This window comes from Gossypium raimondii, chromosome 4 (genome assembly GCF_025698545.1).
Source record: "Gossypium raimondii isolate GPD5lz chromosome 4, ASM2569854v1, whole genome shotgun sequence".
Lineage (NCBI taxonomy): Eukaryota > Viridiplantae > Streptophyta > Magnoliopsida > Malvales > Malvaceae > Gossypium > Gossypium raimondii.
In genome coordinates this window covers 46,442,332-46,459,716 of record NC_068568.1, presented here as the reverse complement: position 1 = coordinate 46,459,716, position 17,385 = coordinate 46,442,332, and the positions used below count along the sequence as shown (strand labels likewise).

Genomic DNA, 17,385 nt, shown 5'->3' with positions numbered 1-17,385 from the left:
TTTGAAGCAGGTGCGAATGAGGGGTGAGGGAGTGGGGCATGTATTGTGCCTTTGTACGGAGACATGCTTCGTAAATGATGGAGAAAAGAGGGGTGATCATGTCTGCAAAAAGATGATCAACAAGAATGAGATTTGCCTTGTGTGACGTAGAGCAGGGTCGTACTTTGATGTCTGCAAATGTCACGTTGGGGACCGTACATGCGACTCATCTAGTCATCTTGTCTGTCACGTTAGCAAGTGGCATTGAATGAGGATATAATATAAATGAATGAATGAATGTGGCCATTCATATTTATAACCAGACAAAGTTAGCATTGTTCCAGATAAGAAAGGCGGCTCCATGAATAACGTGCCTTGAAAATGTCTCCTCTCTTTTCGTTGCTTTTTATACGGTAGCGGAGATTATGCCCGTAGGATCCACTTCGGTTCGGCTTTAATAATTTTGTTTGGTTTGTCTTTAAGATTTTTAGATTATATTTTAATTATTTTTTTAAAATTTTTTAACTATTTTTTAATACAATTTATTTAGTAAAAAAAATTAAACAAGGGTGTCACATTATTTTATATTCCTTTCTAATTATTTAATAATATTTTAATAATTTATTTTTATGTCGTTGATACATAATTTTAGTATTTTTTAATTTAAACTTTAAATTCAACCTTAAACCTAAAATTTTAAACCCCGAACCTGAATCTTAAATTCAAAACCCAAACTCTAAAACCTGATTGCAATATTTTTATTATTTTATTGCTATATTTAGGTGGATTGGAAGTTTGCCCATAATATTAATATCAAATCGCACTGGACTTTAGACAATGTTTGCGGCCAAAAATATCTTTTCTATTGTGATATGTATTGATACATACATTGATGTTAATGTTTACCAAAATTTTCGAATAATATTTTCATACATATTTAGTTTCTTAATAAAATATATAATTTAACCATCTCCAAATATAATTTTAATACCCATATCCGTTAATATTATATATTTTGACTAATTTAATTCATCGTAATACGGATTTGGAGATATAATGTTTAAATTTCCTTTTACGGATTTGAATAATATTCGAATTCAAACCAATAGATTAGCTTTATTTTTAGATAATAAATTTAGATATCTTTAGTTTTTAAATTTTTTATTTAAACAAAATATTTATACTTCTTAAATCCAAATATTTAGTGATTTGGATATCTAGCAAATAATTTAATTAGCTTGAACCCAAATTGGATATTGATACTTGAACTTAATGCAAATAATATACAATTTCGAACATCAAACTAGATTTGAGGTTTTAGATTTAAATCATTCGGGTTTTTTTTTCTTTTTATAATCGGATGTAAGGGTGGGGTTATTAGGAATTGAATCCAAACTCTAACGTTGTAAAACACAATAGTATTGTCACTTGATCAAAAGGTTAATGGCACAATCTGATTATTTCTAATTCTTCTATGTTTTTAAATATGTGTTTCAATCACGAGACCATTTTTTTCCCGTTATTTTCATCAAATAATTGGACGTGATATATCTTTTAAAAAGTTATGATTCCATTACATGCAGTGGCGGAGTCAGAATTTTTTTTTTGGTGGAATTAATTTGTATATTTTTACGATAGTAAAAATGTAATTCTACCATTTTAATAGTCTATATATTTATAATTTTTAAAGGATTCAATCAAATTTTTATTATTTTTGGGGGGGCCAAAGTAAAATTTTATCATTACTAATTTGAAATTTGATAAATTATAAAGGGCCTCAATGAAAATTTTTTCCATTTTAGGGTGCAAGACCCGTCGCTCTGCCACTGATGACATGTGATTGTTGAAATTTTTAAGTTTAAATTGAGAAATATTATACAACTTTCTTTTTCTTTGACATTTTTTTTCAATGTGCAAAAAAGTATTGAAAAAGACAAGCTATTTGATGGAATTTGTGAAAAAAAAAAGTTTACTTGAGGGAACACAAATTATCAAATTACAATAGGACTAAAATAGTCGAAAATGCATAGTATAAGGACTTTCCTACAATTTTACCCAAAACTAGAATAAGAGAATTTTACGGTCAAATTCCAGTAGAGTTCCCTATGTTAGTAACCGAATTTCATTTTAGTCCCTCTACTACAAGTTAACGTTTTAGATCAATTCTTGTACGTTAAAAAATTGTTTTAAATTAATTAGGACGTTGTTGCAAATTTTCCGTTAAGTCGATGATGTATACAACCAAATGGTGACAAATCAAATTTTTATTAAAATGGACTGCTAATATGAATTTTTTATGATATGGATGAATTCATTTTATATGCCACGTCAATAAATATGGACATTCTTTTATAATCCCTTTAATTATATTAGAATTTTTAATAATTTTATATTTTAATTAATTTCTGTCATTTTGATTTCTTTATACTTTTGAAATTTTAATGATATTTTTGTTATTTTTAAAAAATATTACTTTTTCAATTTTGAAAATAATTATAAATTTATTATTTTTAATTTTAAATTATTTGAAGACATAACATATAATACAAAATATTTTTATAAAAATGTCATGTCAACTATCTATTTAATGAAAAATTGATACATTGCCATTTAACAGTATCATATGTTATTATTGTATTTTTAGAACTTTTTATAAACAACTTATATTCTTTAACGATTATTTTAACTCTAATTAATTAAATTAATTTGAGATAAATAATAAATAAAAGAGTTAATTCTTATAAAACATTCGAATGAAGAAGTTAAATCTAAAAATATATATATATATCTTTATTTGTCTCATTGGCATTATAAAAAGATGTCACTTCTAAGCCATTCGACAACTTCAGAAGTTTTCTGAAGGAAAGGTTTTGCAGACCCTAAGTTCTCTAAAAAGTCTAAAAAATTCTTGAAGAAATCAAAGAACTCGAAGAAAATTTGATGAACACCATAGTAGTTTTGAACACAAGCTCTCCCCAACCCGATCCGGTTTCACCAACAAAAAGGAGGCAAAACTTGTTTTAAAGATAAAGTCTTGACGACCCTTTAAGCAGACTCAACCATCCAAGATCAAGTTTCAACGACCATTGAAGCGAACATTAGTGATTCAAGATCAAGTCTCAACACAATTTGAATCCAATCAAATCAAATTCTCAAGCAAACATTTCGCCAAACTCAACTTCAAGATCAAGTCTCGATGACCCTTGAACCAAACCACATCTTTTTAAGATCAAGTCTGTATGATCGTTGGATCAAAGCTAAATAAGAGAGAAGAATCAAATGAATTTTCATTGTAATTAAGAAATATCCAAAGATTGTAACCTCTTTCAAAGTTATCAATAAATTGACTCTAAATTTTCAAGTTAATACTTGACACGAAATTTGTGTCTACATAGTGTTCTAATTTGGACTATTTCTTAACGTACAAGATTGCTTTAAGCACTTCTTTTAATAAAGGAAGGACTAAAATGAATTTCCCTACTCAAATAAGGGCCCTAATAGAATTTGACTTGAATCCTATTGTATCGACTAATCTTAGCCTATACAAATTTGATGCACGCACGGATGAGATGAAACATATTTAGTTAAATTTGCCAAAGCTGATAAATTTTTAAGTTTGGAAGATAAGTCAAATTGTGACGTATTTTTGGATAAGATACAAATATTTTTTTAGTTTAGATGTCTTCATATAGATCGAAAAACTATCTCTTAGCTTCACAACATATTTAGAAATATTTTATTTCGATTTCGAGAGCTTAATTATAATTCTGGACGTGATTAGTATGATAATAATTATGAGTTCTGAACTTTAGATTAATGTCCATAAGTTAAATTAGATCAAATCAAGGCTCGATTTTAAAAAGATTTCAATAACATGCTTAAACTTGATCCACCAAAAATATATTATTATATTTTAATAATTAAATTTAAATAAAAATATTTTCAAAAAGATATACTTTAAATTTGGGCCAGGCCAGCCCGAGATAAGCACAAACCATTGACAGGTCTATTGGCCTGTAAGAGAGAGTCGGTTTTACGTAAGTATAAAAAAAAAGCCAGATGCAGCTGATCACGACTCTTCTTCGATTCTCAAATTCCAGTTTCCCACTCAATTCCGTAATAAAATACTTCATTTCCCCCCCTTTTTTCTTCCTTCCTGTGGAAGCTTTGAGGGAAGAAAATCCAAATATAAAGAGCCCCAAATTCACATGAATTTTCTCAGCCAAAATCAAATAATCATCAAGCAGAGATGCCAATCGAAATGCCCAAAGGGCTGCCTTTCTCAGTGGACACGTTCAGTCCATCTTCGAAGAGAAAAAGGCACCATTTCTTGACCCATGCTCATAAAGATCATACTTCTGGCATTTCCTCTCCCTTTTCTTATCCAATTTATTCAACTCATCTCACTAAATCCCTTGTTCTTCTAAACTATCCTCAGGTTTTGCCTTTTTCTTTATCATGGTTTTAGAATTTGGAGAATAATTTTTTTTCTGTTATCTGATCCTTTTCTTTCTTTTTTTTCGTGGTTTGGCAGCTTGATGATTCTTTGTTCGTGGGAATTGAAGTAGGGGAATCCATTGTTATCAACGACCCAAATGGGGAATTTCAGGTTACAGCTTTTGATTCTAATCATTGTCCTGGTAATTTATTCATTTGATTGATTTCTTGGTCTATTTTGTCGTTTTTTTTTATTGATTTATTATTTGAGAATTCTTTGTTGATTACTTCTCAGCATTGGTTTGTTTGAAATTTGAATGTTGTGATATGGCTTTAAGTTGACAATTTTCTTTTATAGGGTTCATTTATGGCAACAATTATACGATTTTGTCATTGCTTATGCAAACAAAGTACTAAAGGACTCTGTGTGATTGTTATTTATTTATCTTAATTTTCAAAAGCAGCAAGGCAACAAGTGTGTTTGGATGCTAGAGTGAATTCTATAGTTTTGAGTATTAAAATTTTAATTGTCTTGACATTTATTTGAAAAAAAAAGAAACGATGTTGCAATCAGTTTTATCTTGGGGCCATTTTCCTTTTAAATCATTTATCCTGTTGCTTTTGTCTTATAACAAATTATTTTGCAAGTTAAAAGCTAATAACAAAAATAATAATAAAAGGGAATTTGTAATTGTTTGCATCCTAAATTAATGTATGCTTTTGAAGAGGATCTTGATGTTTGCATTAATTCCGTTATTGTTCCCATGTAGTACTGATCTGGATAATATCTAGAGATCACTACTTGTCATGATGTACTCTAGTTGGTCTTTTGTGATAAAGAGTATTGGATTTCTAGTATAGCAGACAATTCTCATTGAATTAGAAGAAGAATCTCTTCACCATTTACTGATAAATTTTTATATAAGAATGGATTCTAGCATCTGAGTTTCTGACTTGATAGATTTTATGTTACATGGACTCATGGGTGAGTGTTCGATGCTGATATATGTTCAACATAGGTATTCTCAGTTTTTTTGTCAGTTTTTGCATATATTTAGAGGATCGTACCTATAACGATTTCCAAATTATGTGTCAGACTTAGGTACTTGAGGGAAAGTGGAGAGTCAGGTAACATAGTTGAAAACATGACACTTGCTTTGGTTGTCTTTGACTTTTAGAAATTTACTTTCGTAGATGATGCTTTCTGCTTTTATGAAGAAGTGTGTGGTGTGGGGATGGTTTGGTAATTTTCTCTATATGCATAACCTATTGTGGTTTGAGAAAAATTTGTATTGACATATAGTATGAATTTCAGGAGCAGTTATGTTCTTGTTTGAAGGCAGTTTTGGTAACATCTTGCATACCGGAGACTGTAGACTCACCCCAGAGTGCCTCCAAAATTTACCTGAGAAGTATATTGGCAGGAAAGGAAAAGAGCCACAATGTCGTTTTGATTATGTTTTTCTAGACTGCACTTTTGGTAGATTCTCTCGAAATCTACCCAGCAAGCATTCAGCAATCCATCAGGTAGTCCTTGTTTGCTTAGTGATTTTCGTTTTAATTGTCTTGTCATTGTAGGCCTAATTGGAATTTCAAATGTTTTTATTATTCATTTCTCATGAATGCGGTACCAACTTATGAGAACCACCGAGATTTGACTATCGTATGCGGACAATATTTTCTTTAGTCACTACCATTTCAAATGGGGGAGGGGGTGGGGGGAATTCCTTTGCATTTTTTTCTTGTTAATTGTGATGTTTTATAACTTAAATTAAGGAAATATTTTACATTAGATTTCAGATATTGCTTTGTTAATAATGCACTGACGCAGGCAGATGTGAACGCATGCAAGCAGTCCCATTGTATTTTGATCCTAGGAGTAATGAAAAAATAACACCATTTTGACATTAATCCTTAACAATCATAATATCATAAAGACAGCAACAATGTTTGTAAGAAAAGGATTGGCATTCACTAGCAATTAGTAAAAGTATGATTAAAACATCAATTTTACTTGTTCTTTTGTCATTATTTTGATTAGTCGTAGTGTGTCACAGTTTCCTGAGGGTCTATTCATTTGTTGATACTTTCTCCTATCTTCGTTTTGACCGACCTTTGTACAGACTAACACTTAAGTTGATACAACGTTTTGTTTCCTTGAATTAGGTTATCAATTGTATATGGAAGCATCCAAATGCACCCGTGGTGTATCTAACATGTGACCTTCTGGGTCAGGAAGAGATTCTCACCAGCGTGTCCCTAACCTTTGGGTCCAAGATTTATGTTGATAAGGCAAAAAATGCTGATTATTTCCAATCACTGACTATCATAGCTCCTGAAATCCTTTCGGAAGATCCAACTTCTCGTTTCCAGGTGTTTGATGGTTTCCCTAAACTATCTGAACGAGCAACAATAATGTTTGCTGAGGCCCAAGCTAATTTTCAGCATGAGCCCGTCATTATACGACCTTCAGCAATGTGGTATGTATGCGAGGAAGAGCGTTTAGAAATGGATAGTCGAAGGAAGATAAGATTTAATGAAGCAATAAAGGATCAGTTTGGTATTTGGCATGTCTGTTATTCTATGCACTCATCAAGGGAAGAGCTAGAGTGGGCTTTGAAACTTCTTGCTCCTAAAAGAGTTGTATCTACAACCCCCAGCTGTCGAGCAATGGAGTTGGATTATGTTAGGAAGCACTGTTTTGATTCCTACATAAATTCTGATGATTCTCTTTGGAAGCTTCTGGACATTGACATGGAACCCTGTCCACAAGTAAATTCACCTGTCAAAACTGTAGCTTGTTCTCCCATGGTTGAAGTATCCACCCTAACTTGTGTAGAATCTGAACTGCGGCCTATTAATGTATCATCTTGCAAGAAAAGGCTCTTGAGTTTGTCTCCTCCAAGCAAAAGGCCACCTGTAACACTTTTTGGTCGGGCAAGGCTTAGCCTTCATGATCCTGATTTTCCACCTGAGGAAAAATGCATATCTACAAGAGACAACCCTCTTTGTGTTGTCAATGAAATGAAGCAACTAGTTATAGTCCATAACACCAATGAAGATTCTGAGAATAGATTGCAAAATGAGCTGATGGCAGAAGGCTCTGCACTGCAATGTAAGAAGTTGGTGACTACGGAAACTGTCGAGGAAAGATTAGAGAACAAGCTAGAGGCAGTTCAAACTGTTATGCAAAGTGAGGAGAGGAGATGGGATACTTACCACGAGTACAGATATGAAAACAAACAGGCTGATGAGATTACACTGCAATGTGAGAATCTGACAAGGAAGGAAACTAACAAGTGTTCTTACTCTATCGGATATTCAAAGGGCTACAGTGACAACTTCCGAAAGTTGTACCGGTCAATGAATGCACCTGTGCCTAAGCCTCTTCCCTCTTTAGTGGTGCTAAGGAATGCCATCAAACGGTCCAGGGGAAATTAATTTGTTCTGTTATGTCCCATGAAAGAGACAACACTACCGGCTTTCAGACCAAAGTTAATGCTTGCCCGGTGAAAATATTTGTTACTTGCAGAATGATACCAGGAACCATCACTGCCCAAAGTAACATACCAGTTATTCGTGCACCGCAGGTTGGAGCCAACTGTGTTTTAGATGAATCCGGGCAAGGTACCATGGGGTCACCATTATTGTTGTACAGATATTCTTTCTCTTCAGAATAAAAGGGTGTATTATTTGTGATTATACACTTAAAATCTTATACTACAAGAAATACAAACAAGGGGTGGGGGAAACCATTAATTTTTTTTGTTTAATTTCATCTCTTCATCACAAGAAAGCTATTTCTATTTCAATTGATATACTATTTGACTATCATGGACTATCAATTGGGTGAATCAGCATTATTTCCGTGCGGAATAAACAAGAACCATAGTAGCATCAATGCATCATGATAACTTGGTGAGAATTCTGGAACTGTGTCATATTCTTTAGCAATGGGCATATCAACCAAAGAGAGAGCTTTCCATCAAGCATCAGCCATCCCGTAAGTTCCTTCTTCAACTTGTCTCCCTTGTTAAAAAATATATTTGAAAAATGTAAGCTTAGCATTGTTGGTTAGTACTAATATGTCCAAATTGGTGCAAAGCTTGCTGAAGGTGGGAAGTTTATGATTTGCCAAAGCTTCAGTCGATGTCAATAGCTGCGGTATCATGACCAGTCATCCAGTGACCAAAAATCCGCTTGGCTAATACAGTATTTGTAACTAATGGTGAGTCAGAACCAAATGATACTATGGAAATGGAAAATGAATGGTATATTGGGATCATTTTAAGGGGTGGGATTCCACTTTTGAGGACAGTTTCACAATCTCTCATAGCTGAGCTTCTCTGACTGAAAGCAAGAACAGGAACACGCTACCATGGTTGCTATAAATGCTTCTAATTAAAACAAAAAATGGGAAGCAATTTGCTAAGTTTTGTTACTTGCGACTATCAATAGCAATAGCATGATCTGGGCTGAACTTTGCTCAGCTCATTAGGAACAAGCAAGGCATTAAAGCTTATGGGAAGAAGAATTGTCTATGGTTTTAAACAGATTTTATGTATCTATTTATTGTTCAAAGGATTAAACAGATTTCAATTGTCAAAATTGTCAAAAGCTCATAACCAATTAGCCTTCAAAAAATTGATGTTTGAGAAATTTAACTACGTATAACACTAAACAATAAGTTGAAGAAAGAAAATTTAGTATTGGGAGTCAAAATTATATTAATTTATAAATAAATTATTTGATAAATTAATTTCAATAGTTTTATTTATCATTGTTTTTTATTTATTTATCGTATCAAATTCAACTAAACTATCAACGCCATTTAAAAATTAATATAATATTTTTTCTTTTCTTTTCTTTGATAATCATTATTAATCTCAAATTTCAAAGGAAAAATAAGATTTAAAAGTATTAGGGTCACACACGTGGCGTACTGGCGTCCTAAATGAAGCTAACCAATTGTAGCAAAAGAAGAAGAAAGAGAATGGCAGCAAAAGCACCCAACATTATTCTACCATTTAACACCAACTCTTTCGACCAGAGCTACTGTACCAACTGCCCGATGGGGAGTGATCTACAGATAAAGACTTTTTTTTCTATAATAAAATAGAATTTTAATTCAGTAAATTATAATAAATATATTACCTATGATTTAGCAATTTTAAATTTCATTTTATTATACAGTAACTATTCAGTAAAATTTTTATTGAGAGCCAAATGAGTTTTTGAATGGACGAGTCCTGAGTAACTCAAGGAATAAGTGAAAATAAGTTTTCCATTGAACTATTATTGTTCTTGATTAAATTTGGTTTGAATTCTCATCGTAGGAGCTTGTTTTTTGCACCCGAGGATGCAGAAATCAATAGAAAACTTGGGTTTTAGTTGATGAGTATTCCATTTCCTTTTGCTTTTCTCATTTTGTTTTTTCGTTGTAAATGGGACCCGCCCTGAGCATACCACCAGGAATGGAGAGATTTGCTAACCCTAAGACGGAGAGAAAAGAGTAGATTTTGTTTTTATTATGTAGAAGTTCACAAAAACAATGGAGGTGCTAGGGCAATCTGTTACTCTCGTCTCTATCAAGGCAAAACTAGACTAAGCAAGATTAAGTTAAAATTTAATTTAATTAATTATTTTCCAAGTTAAAGGCAGGGTAAGGGTACCTTCTTAATCTCTCAATCTCATTTTTACTTTTTACCCACATTTTACAGCATACAAAATATTTTGTGCACAAGTTGAGGAAACATTTGTGTTCTCCAAATAATTCATTATTACCTAATGATCAATAAGAACTTGGAATCAAGAGTCCCCGTCTGTGTAGTAATTTTAAAAACTGTAACAAGGTTAAAGGCAGTTTGGGTCAGACGGATGTAGTTGAGATTGAAAAGGAACATCCAAAAAAATGGGAAGATCGTTTTCTTCCACATCCCAATAAATATTCACAACAGTGTCCTATAATTAGTTTTAAATAACATTGTAGGATACTACACATCCACCTTTTCAACCTAAATTTTGTTTAAAATTCATAATCTATACATTATTTTTTAATATTTAATAACTTTTGTCTGTTTTTTTATTTATTGTAAATTTTTTATACCGTATCTTAACATTATTTTAATATTTATATTGAAGTAGTATTATATACTTAATATAGGTTTATTATAACATAAAATATTATAAACTTAAAAATATGTAGGGTTGGGCTGGGCTAGGCTCAAGCCTTGAAGATTTAAACCCATGCCCCGCTTACATTTTAAACAACCCTAATTTTTTTATCTAAACTTTTTTTCAAGTCTATTATTTTTTCTCAAATCCTTTCGAACTAAGCAAGTACTCTAACCTATGAATATAGTGGTTGATTTTCACAATATGAAACTAAAATCAAAAGATGAAAAGTTAAAGCCAAAGATGGTTTAAGACTATTTTTTAATAAAAAAAAAAGAAAAAAATCATCGTAGCCGCGTAAGCACCCACAAAATATACAACCAATTTAGAAAAACCAAAGTGTAAATAAAAAAGTACAAAATTAAAGCATGCATCACTATTAGGTTTATGGTATATTCCTCAATCTAATTGCAAAGTTTAAATGTGGACTTTGATTGCAGAGTGTAATATATGGGAACTGACTTTGACTCCAGATAAGAACAAAAACAATAGAAGCGATTTAACATTTTATGATAATTTTTATTATATTCATTTTAGAAAAAGGTAAAATGCTTTAAATAAAAACAATTTTTATAACTCTTTTGTAATATTTTTATTTATATTCATTTTAGAATTGTTAATATATTTTGGGTTTAATGATAAATTTGATCACTAACGTTTATATGTTTTGTTAAAATGACCCTAATTTTATTTTTTGAGTCTTTTTCGGTCATCAACTTTTGAATTTTTTCAAACAACTTTTATTAACATATTTAATGAATAGATTTAAGGTTGTTTATTAAAAAATTTCTACTGACTTAATTTTTCAGATATTATGTTTATATGGTAATTCTCGTGAGTATATATTTGGTGAAAGAATATAAATAAAATATTACCTCCACTGGCTATGTGACATAGTTTTTACTTAATTACCTTCTTTATTAAGACAATAATTAATAATTTAATAATAATAAACAAAATTAAGGAGTACAACACAATTAACACCCAAATCATATTTAAAGCCTAATCATCCATTTTTGCACCATACAACCTACCTCAAAGTCTTACATAAAACCCAGGCCACATTTTTCAGATAAAAAAGAATCAACAGGGATATTTATTTTAAGCATAATTCAAATTGACAAATTTGGATTTAGAATATTTATGCTTAGCATCTTAAAAACATTAATTAAAATATTGAAAGTAACATTTTATATGTAACCAAATAATTGTTTAGAAAGTAAATGAAATTACATTTGAGTGAGTATTTTTAGGCTTAATTCTATGGTTTTATTTATGTAAAAGACGTTTGATATTTATACAAGAAAATAGTTTTAAGTATAATTCAGAATAAGTAAAAATACATTAACAAATTTTGATTTACAAATTTTTATGCTTATTAATTAAAATATTTAAAAAATAATGGATTATTTGTAAATTTTGGGACTCACATTTTATATGTAACCCATTAATTGTTTAGAAAATAAAATAAAAACTATGTGTATATAAAATATTATTGATTAGTTTAAATATTTTGTTATGATTAAAATTTTTACCGTTAAATTTCACTGTTAAATCTATATTCATTACAATATTAATTTTTTTTATATCATTGTTGATGAATATTTTTTTAATGTGGTATTTGTATTAACAAAAGTATATATATCATTAACTGTTGTTGCTGGTCAAATGATGTTCAGATGATATACATCGAACATTATTAATGTCTAGCAAACTTGTGTCTTGTGAAGAGTTGTCAAATGATCATCTTGCTTATAAATGATGCATATGCACCTTCAAAGTTTAAATGGAAGGGAAATAACGACATAAAAAGGCACGAAAATTAGGGGAGCAAATGGATGGGGCACGTGGCGGTGGATGCTTAGCTGCCGAATAATTTATTATTCCAGCGTTATTCTACACTTGCTCTGCCGATTCCTTTCTATTTGTTGAAATAAATCAAAGTCTGTGGACCCCAACTAGTCTCTTTGGACAAAGACAAATCTAACATCTGTCGGAAATTAAAAGCAACAGCTTAATTAATTTTGTTTTTTTAATTACGTGTAGATATCACTAATCCGATTTACAGGTCGCGGTTTAATATTTATGACTAAAACACATCTTACTTATTTGTATAAAAATTATTTTATTTATTTTTTAAATAGAAGGATTAAAATACAATTTAAAATATAATATAATGATTTCTATAATATTTTATCAATAGTATTTCATTTTACAACTAGCGAGATTAATTTATTAATAATTATATTACATTAAAGGATTATTAATTTACATTAGCTTATCATTTTTATATAGTAATTCATTATTTTAAATCTTAAATAAAAAATTGAATCTTTTAAATGGTTTCAAAATCGAAGGTCATCCCGCCTCGACATTGGTAATCAGCATCATACAATTTAAATATTTTTATTATTTTTCCACATATCATGTCGTGATTGTGATACATTGTGACTTTAATTGAAAAAATTAAAAGTCATTAACTTTAATAGCCAACTATTAAAGTTATTGATCAAAGGGTCTTTTGATGTTTCAAGTATCCAATTAAGTGCAAAAACAATAATATGTAATTTAATTAAATATGATATAATAATATAAATTGCTAAATAAATTATATTTATATGTAAGTTAAATTTAAAGGTTTTTTTTGTAAAAATAATTTTAAAGGCTAACAAGTATTAAAATAAATATATTAATTATATTATATCAAATAATATTAAAATATAATATATTAATTTTAAAAACTATAATAATTTTAAAAGTTCAAGCAATTTGGGTCAAATGGATGTAGGTTGAGATTCAAAAGGAATTTAATCCATTTCCCCCCCAAAAAATGGGAAATGATTGGTTGGGATCTTTTTATTCTTTTCCAAAAAGTTGATGCCAGATCCCAAGAATTATTAACAATATTTGTCAATAAAATATAGGAAATTTTCGATACAGGGATCAAATAATTTATTTTTAAAGTAATATAAAAGTTGAATATTTTTATCATTCACCCAATTGAACATCATTTTTCCATGCAAGAGACAAGTTTGTTATGTTAAGCTCCACTCTTTCATTCCCAACCCAAGAAAAAAGAAGAGGAAAAGCCAACTTAAGAGCAACAAGTTGTTTAGAAAATAATGATTATTTGTAGAAGAGAAATATTACGTGTGTGGGAATTCATATGCAAGCAACTTCTTGGCAGCTTCATATATCCTTTCATCTCCCCCTCCCCCCCAAACCGCCCTCAAAAAAAAAAAAAAAAAAATCATCGTAGCCGCGTAAGCACCCACAAAATATACAACCAATTTAGAAAAACCAAAGTGTAAATAAAAAAGTACAAAATTAAATGTGGACTTTGATTGCAGAGTGTAATATATGGGAACTGACTTTGACTCCAGATAAGAACAAAAAAAACAGAGCGCAAGGTATCAAAGCCTATGATTTTGAACCATTCTTGTTTTTTAGTTTAATTGTTTTTAAAAGAACAATAGAAAACTTATTGCCTTGTAGTTATTGGAAATAATAGAAAAATCTTCATAGCAGCATAAGCACCCAACTTTATTCAAAACACCATCAAACTCCTCCCACCGCAGCTACCCCACCAGCCCTGCAGATAATTACATTATTGGAAAAAGAATATTTTTTATAATAAAATAAATTTTATTTGATTAAATTATCAAATTTATTTTATTAAACAGTACTAACAAGTATGGTGTAGATTGGCTGGGAGAAGGAGCAAAATTAAACTTTGATCTATTTGTATATTTGGTCTGTCTTTTTTAAAATTAAATTTAAATAGCCCTTAAAAATATAAGAATAATAAAATAAAATCTTCTAATTTTTTATTTTTAAAAAATAATAAACTTAAAATTATATAAAATTCTTATTTAAATTATCAGTATATCCCTCAAAAATTTCCTCAAGTTTATATAAATTCAAATATGCTAGGGAATGAATTGTGTTTAGATTTAGATAAACTTGAGTAAATTTTTGAGGGATATATTTGGGTAATTTAAATAATAATTTATATATATATTAAATTTTTGTTTTAAAAAAATGAAAAGATATATCTTTTAAGGGCTATTTCAATTTAATTTTAAAAGGACAAACCAAATATACAAATGGACCAAAAGTTTAATTTATACCCCGGTTTTACCTACCAATGATAATTAGTTTAAAATTAGTTTAAAATTAGAAGGGAATGCTTGTTTTCGTTTTTGTAAGAATTAAAGGTTAAAGGCATTTATATATGGGGTAAGGGTAAGGGGTACCTTCTTAATCTCTCAATCTCATTTTTACTTTTTACCCACATTTTACAGCATACCAAATATTTTGTGCACAAGTTGAGGAAATATTTGTGTTCTACAAATAATTCATCATTGCCTAATGATCAATAAGAACTTTTGGAATCAAGAGTCCCAGTCTGTGCACCCCAATTAGGAGACAACAAGTTTAGAAAATAATTATTATCTAGTTTTGTTCTTAAACTCTCCTCTCCCATAATCTCATCACCACCCCCCCCCCCCAAAAAAAAAGAGAAGAAAAGAAAAAGCAATGTGAACTCTCCTCTTCCATTCCCAACCAAAAAAGGAAGAAGAAAAAAAAGCCATCCTCTTTTAAGCAACAAGTTGTTTAGAAAATAAGGATAAATATGATGTGTGTCGGAATTCACTCATGCTTACCACTTAATCGGCTTCTTCCCAAATTGGATGTTACTAATCTCCTAACACTAAGCACCCAAATTTCAAAGGAAAAAGGAGCTTCAAATAGATTTACACACGTGACTTGGTCCACTTCCCTCCACTCTTTTCTCTTAATTACATCAATAATCAATAATTTAATAAAATAAAATACCATTTTTACTACATCATAGAACAAAGCACGATGGGTGAGTTTGGATGGGCGATTAGGTGCGGTGCGGTGCGTTTAATTTACTTTTTATCTTGCGCTACAGGATCTAATCTCACCGCCACCGCTTTTTTTACACTAACCGCAGGTGAACGCACCGCCCATCCAAACTAACACGAAATCTTACATATATATATATATATATATATAAAAAAAACCCAATCGCAGCAAAAGCACCCAACTTTATTCCCTTCGACACCATAGAACTCCTCTGACCACAGCTACTGTCCAACCGCCCGACGGGGAGTGATCTGCAGATATTGAAAAAAAATTAATTTTTATAATAAAAAAGAATTAATATTATTAAACAGTAACAACTCATTGAAATTTCATTTAGAGCCCATGAGTTTTTGAATGGATGAATATTGAGGCAGATTCAAGGGCTCTCATCAACCCAACCCAAGCATGAAAAATAAAATCTACATACATCACAGTGTGTGCTAGTTTCTGTTCGTAATTTTAATTAAATGATGATGGGGGTGCAGTTACGGCGTGCGTTCCCATCAAGCAATCTTTTTGCAGCGGCGGGTGATGGGATATGGGACAATGGAACATCATGTGGAAGGCAATACCTGGTGAGATGCATAAGCTAGAAAGGGAAGAGGAATGAACGTTTTACCATCAAACTTATTCATTAATCTCGGGAAGTTCTACATCAACTTCGACCTCCCCAGAGATAGTAGCAAGACGATATGAAGCGACAGTGGCACGGTTTCTTCGTCTGATGCGAACAAACACGAGGTTGAGCAGAAAAATAACAGCGATGCCGGTAAGCTGGATTAGTGCCATGATTTTTGTGTCCCCCTCCATGTTCATGTCTCCGGAGAAACCCAACGAAAATCTTGATGATGAAGATTTCACAGAAAATCCCATCGTTTTTTAGGTTAAGAAGGAATATGTGAAGCAGAAACACAAAAGACTACAAGGTTTGGTTTTTTGTATGTGATCGACCAAGGCGTGGATGGTAGTAAACTAACAAAGCCGGTTTTATATAGGCAAGGTAATGCACAGAAAATGACAGCGTGGATGTAGATTTTGTTCAAAGACTGCAGCTTTCTTATGTAAATAAAAATTATTACAAAATATCTTTAAAAACCATTTTTGGTATTTATTTTTATTTAAAACATTTTATTTTTTTTTCCTGACAATTCTAAGCTTTCTATTACAAGCTTTAAAAAACATATTTTTAAATTTTTTATTTATGTAAAAAAAAACGTTGGCTATTTATTTGAGAAAATAGTTTTTAAGTATAATTCAAATTAAGTAAATATGCATTAATAAATTTTGATTTAAAAATTTTTATTGTTATCATCTTAAAACATTAATTAAAATATTAGAAAAATAATTGATTATTTGTAAAATTTTGGACAAAAAAAATTGTTGAAGTAACGTCCTCTGATAGAAAAAAAATAATCGATTCATTATGGTTATGTGCAGAACTCTCTTTGGACAAAGACAAATCTAACATCTGTCGGAAATTCAAAGCAACTTCTGGACAGCAACAGCTTAATCTAGTTTTGTTTTTTTACTTATTTGTATAAAAATTATTTTATTTATTTTTCAAATAGAAGGATTAAAATGTAATTTAAAATATAATATAATGACTTCTATAATATTTTTATCATTAGTAATTCATTTTATAACTAGCGGGATTAGTTTATTAGTAATTATATTACATTTATATATGAGTATATATTTGGTGAAAGAACTATTAATTTACAGTCGTTTTTTATATAGTAATTCATTATTTTTAATCTTAAATAAAAATTGAATCTTTTAAATGGCCTCAAAATCGAAGGTCATCCCGCCCCGACATTGATAATCAGCATCATGAAATTTAAATATTCTTTTAGTAAAATTTAATAATTTTTATTTAGTTTTTATTTTTTTATTTTTTCCACC

General features: G+C 30.3%; 1 protein-coding gene across 2 annotated transcripts; it reads left to right on the top strand.

The window, feature by feature from the left end:
* Positions 1-4,073: 4,073 nt before the first annotated feature.
* LOC105779575 (uncharacterized) lies at positions 4,074-9,193 on the top strand. Of its 2 annotated transcripts, none has more exons than XM_052629731.1 (5): positions 4,074-4,417; positions 4,514-4,619; positions 5,732-5,943; positions 6,583-8,419; positions 8,522-9,193. In XM_052629731.1, exons 1-4 carry the CDS (start codon positions 4,229-4,231, stop codon positions 7,855-7,857), a joined length of 1,782 nt encoding a protein of 593 aa, XP_052485691.1. In that variant the 5' UTR covers positions 4,074-4,228; the 3' UTR covers positions 7,858-8,419; positions 8,522-9,193. The 2 variants fall into 2 exon arrangements, with proteins under 2 accessions (XP_052485691.1, XP_052485692.1); XM_052629732.1 differs by having other exon boundaries at positions 4,354-4,417; positions 4,514-4,588.
* Positions 9,194-17,385: the final 8,192 nt, after the last annotated feature.

Excerpts from the sequence above, each read along its gene's own strand:
- LOC105779575 (XM_052629731.1), top strand. The coding sequence starts at position 4,229 with ATGCCAATCGAAATGCCCAAAGGGCTGCCTTTCTCAGTGGACACGTTC. Across the intron at positions 4,620-5,731 it reads TGATTCTAATCATTGTCCTG|GAGCAGTTATGTTCTTGTTT; the intron begins GTAATTTATTCA and ends TATGAATTTCAG. Across the intron at positions 5,944-6,582 it reads AGCATTCAGCAATCCATCAG|GTTATCAATTGTATATGGAA; the intron begins GTAGTCCTTGTT and ends TCCTTGAATTAG.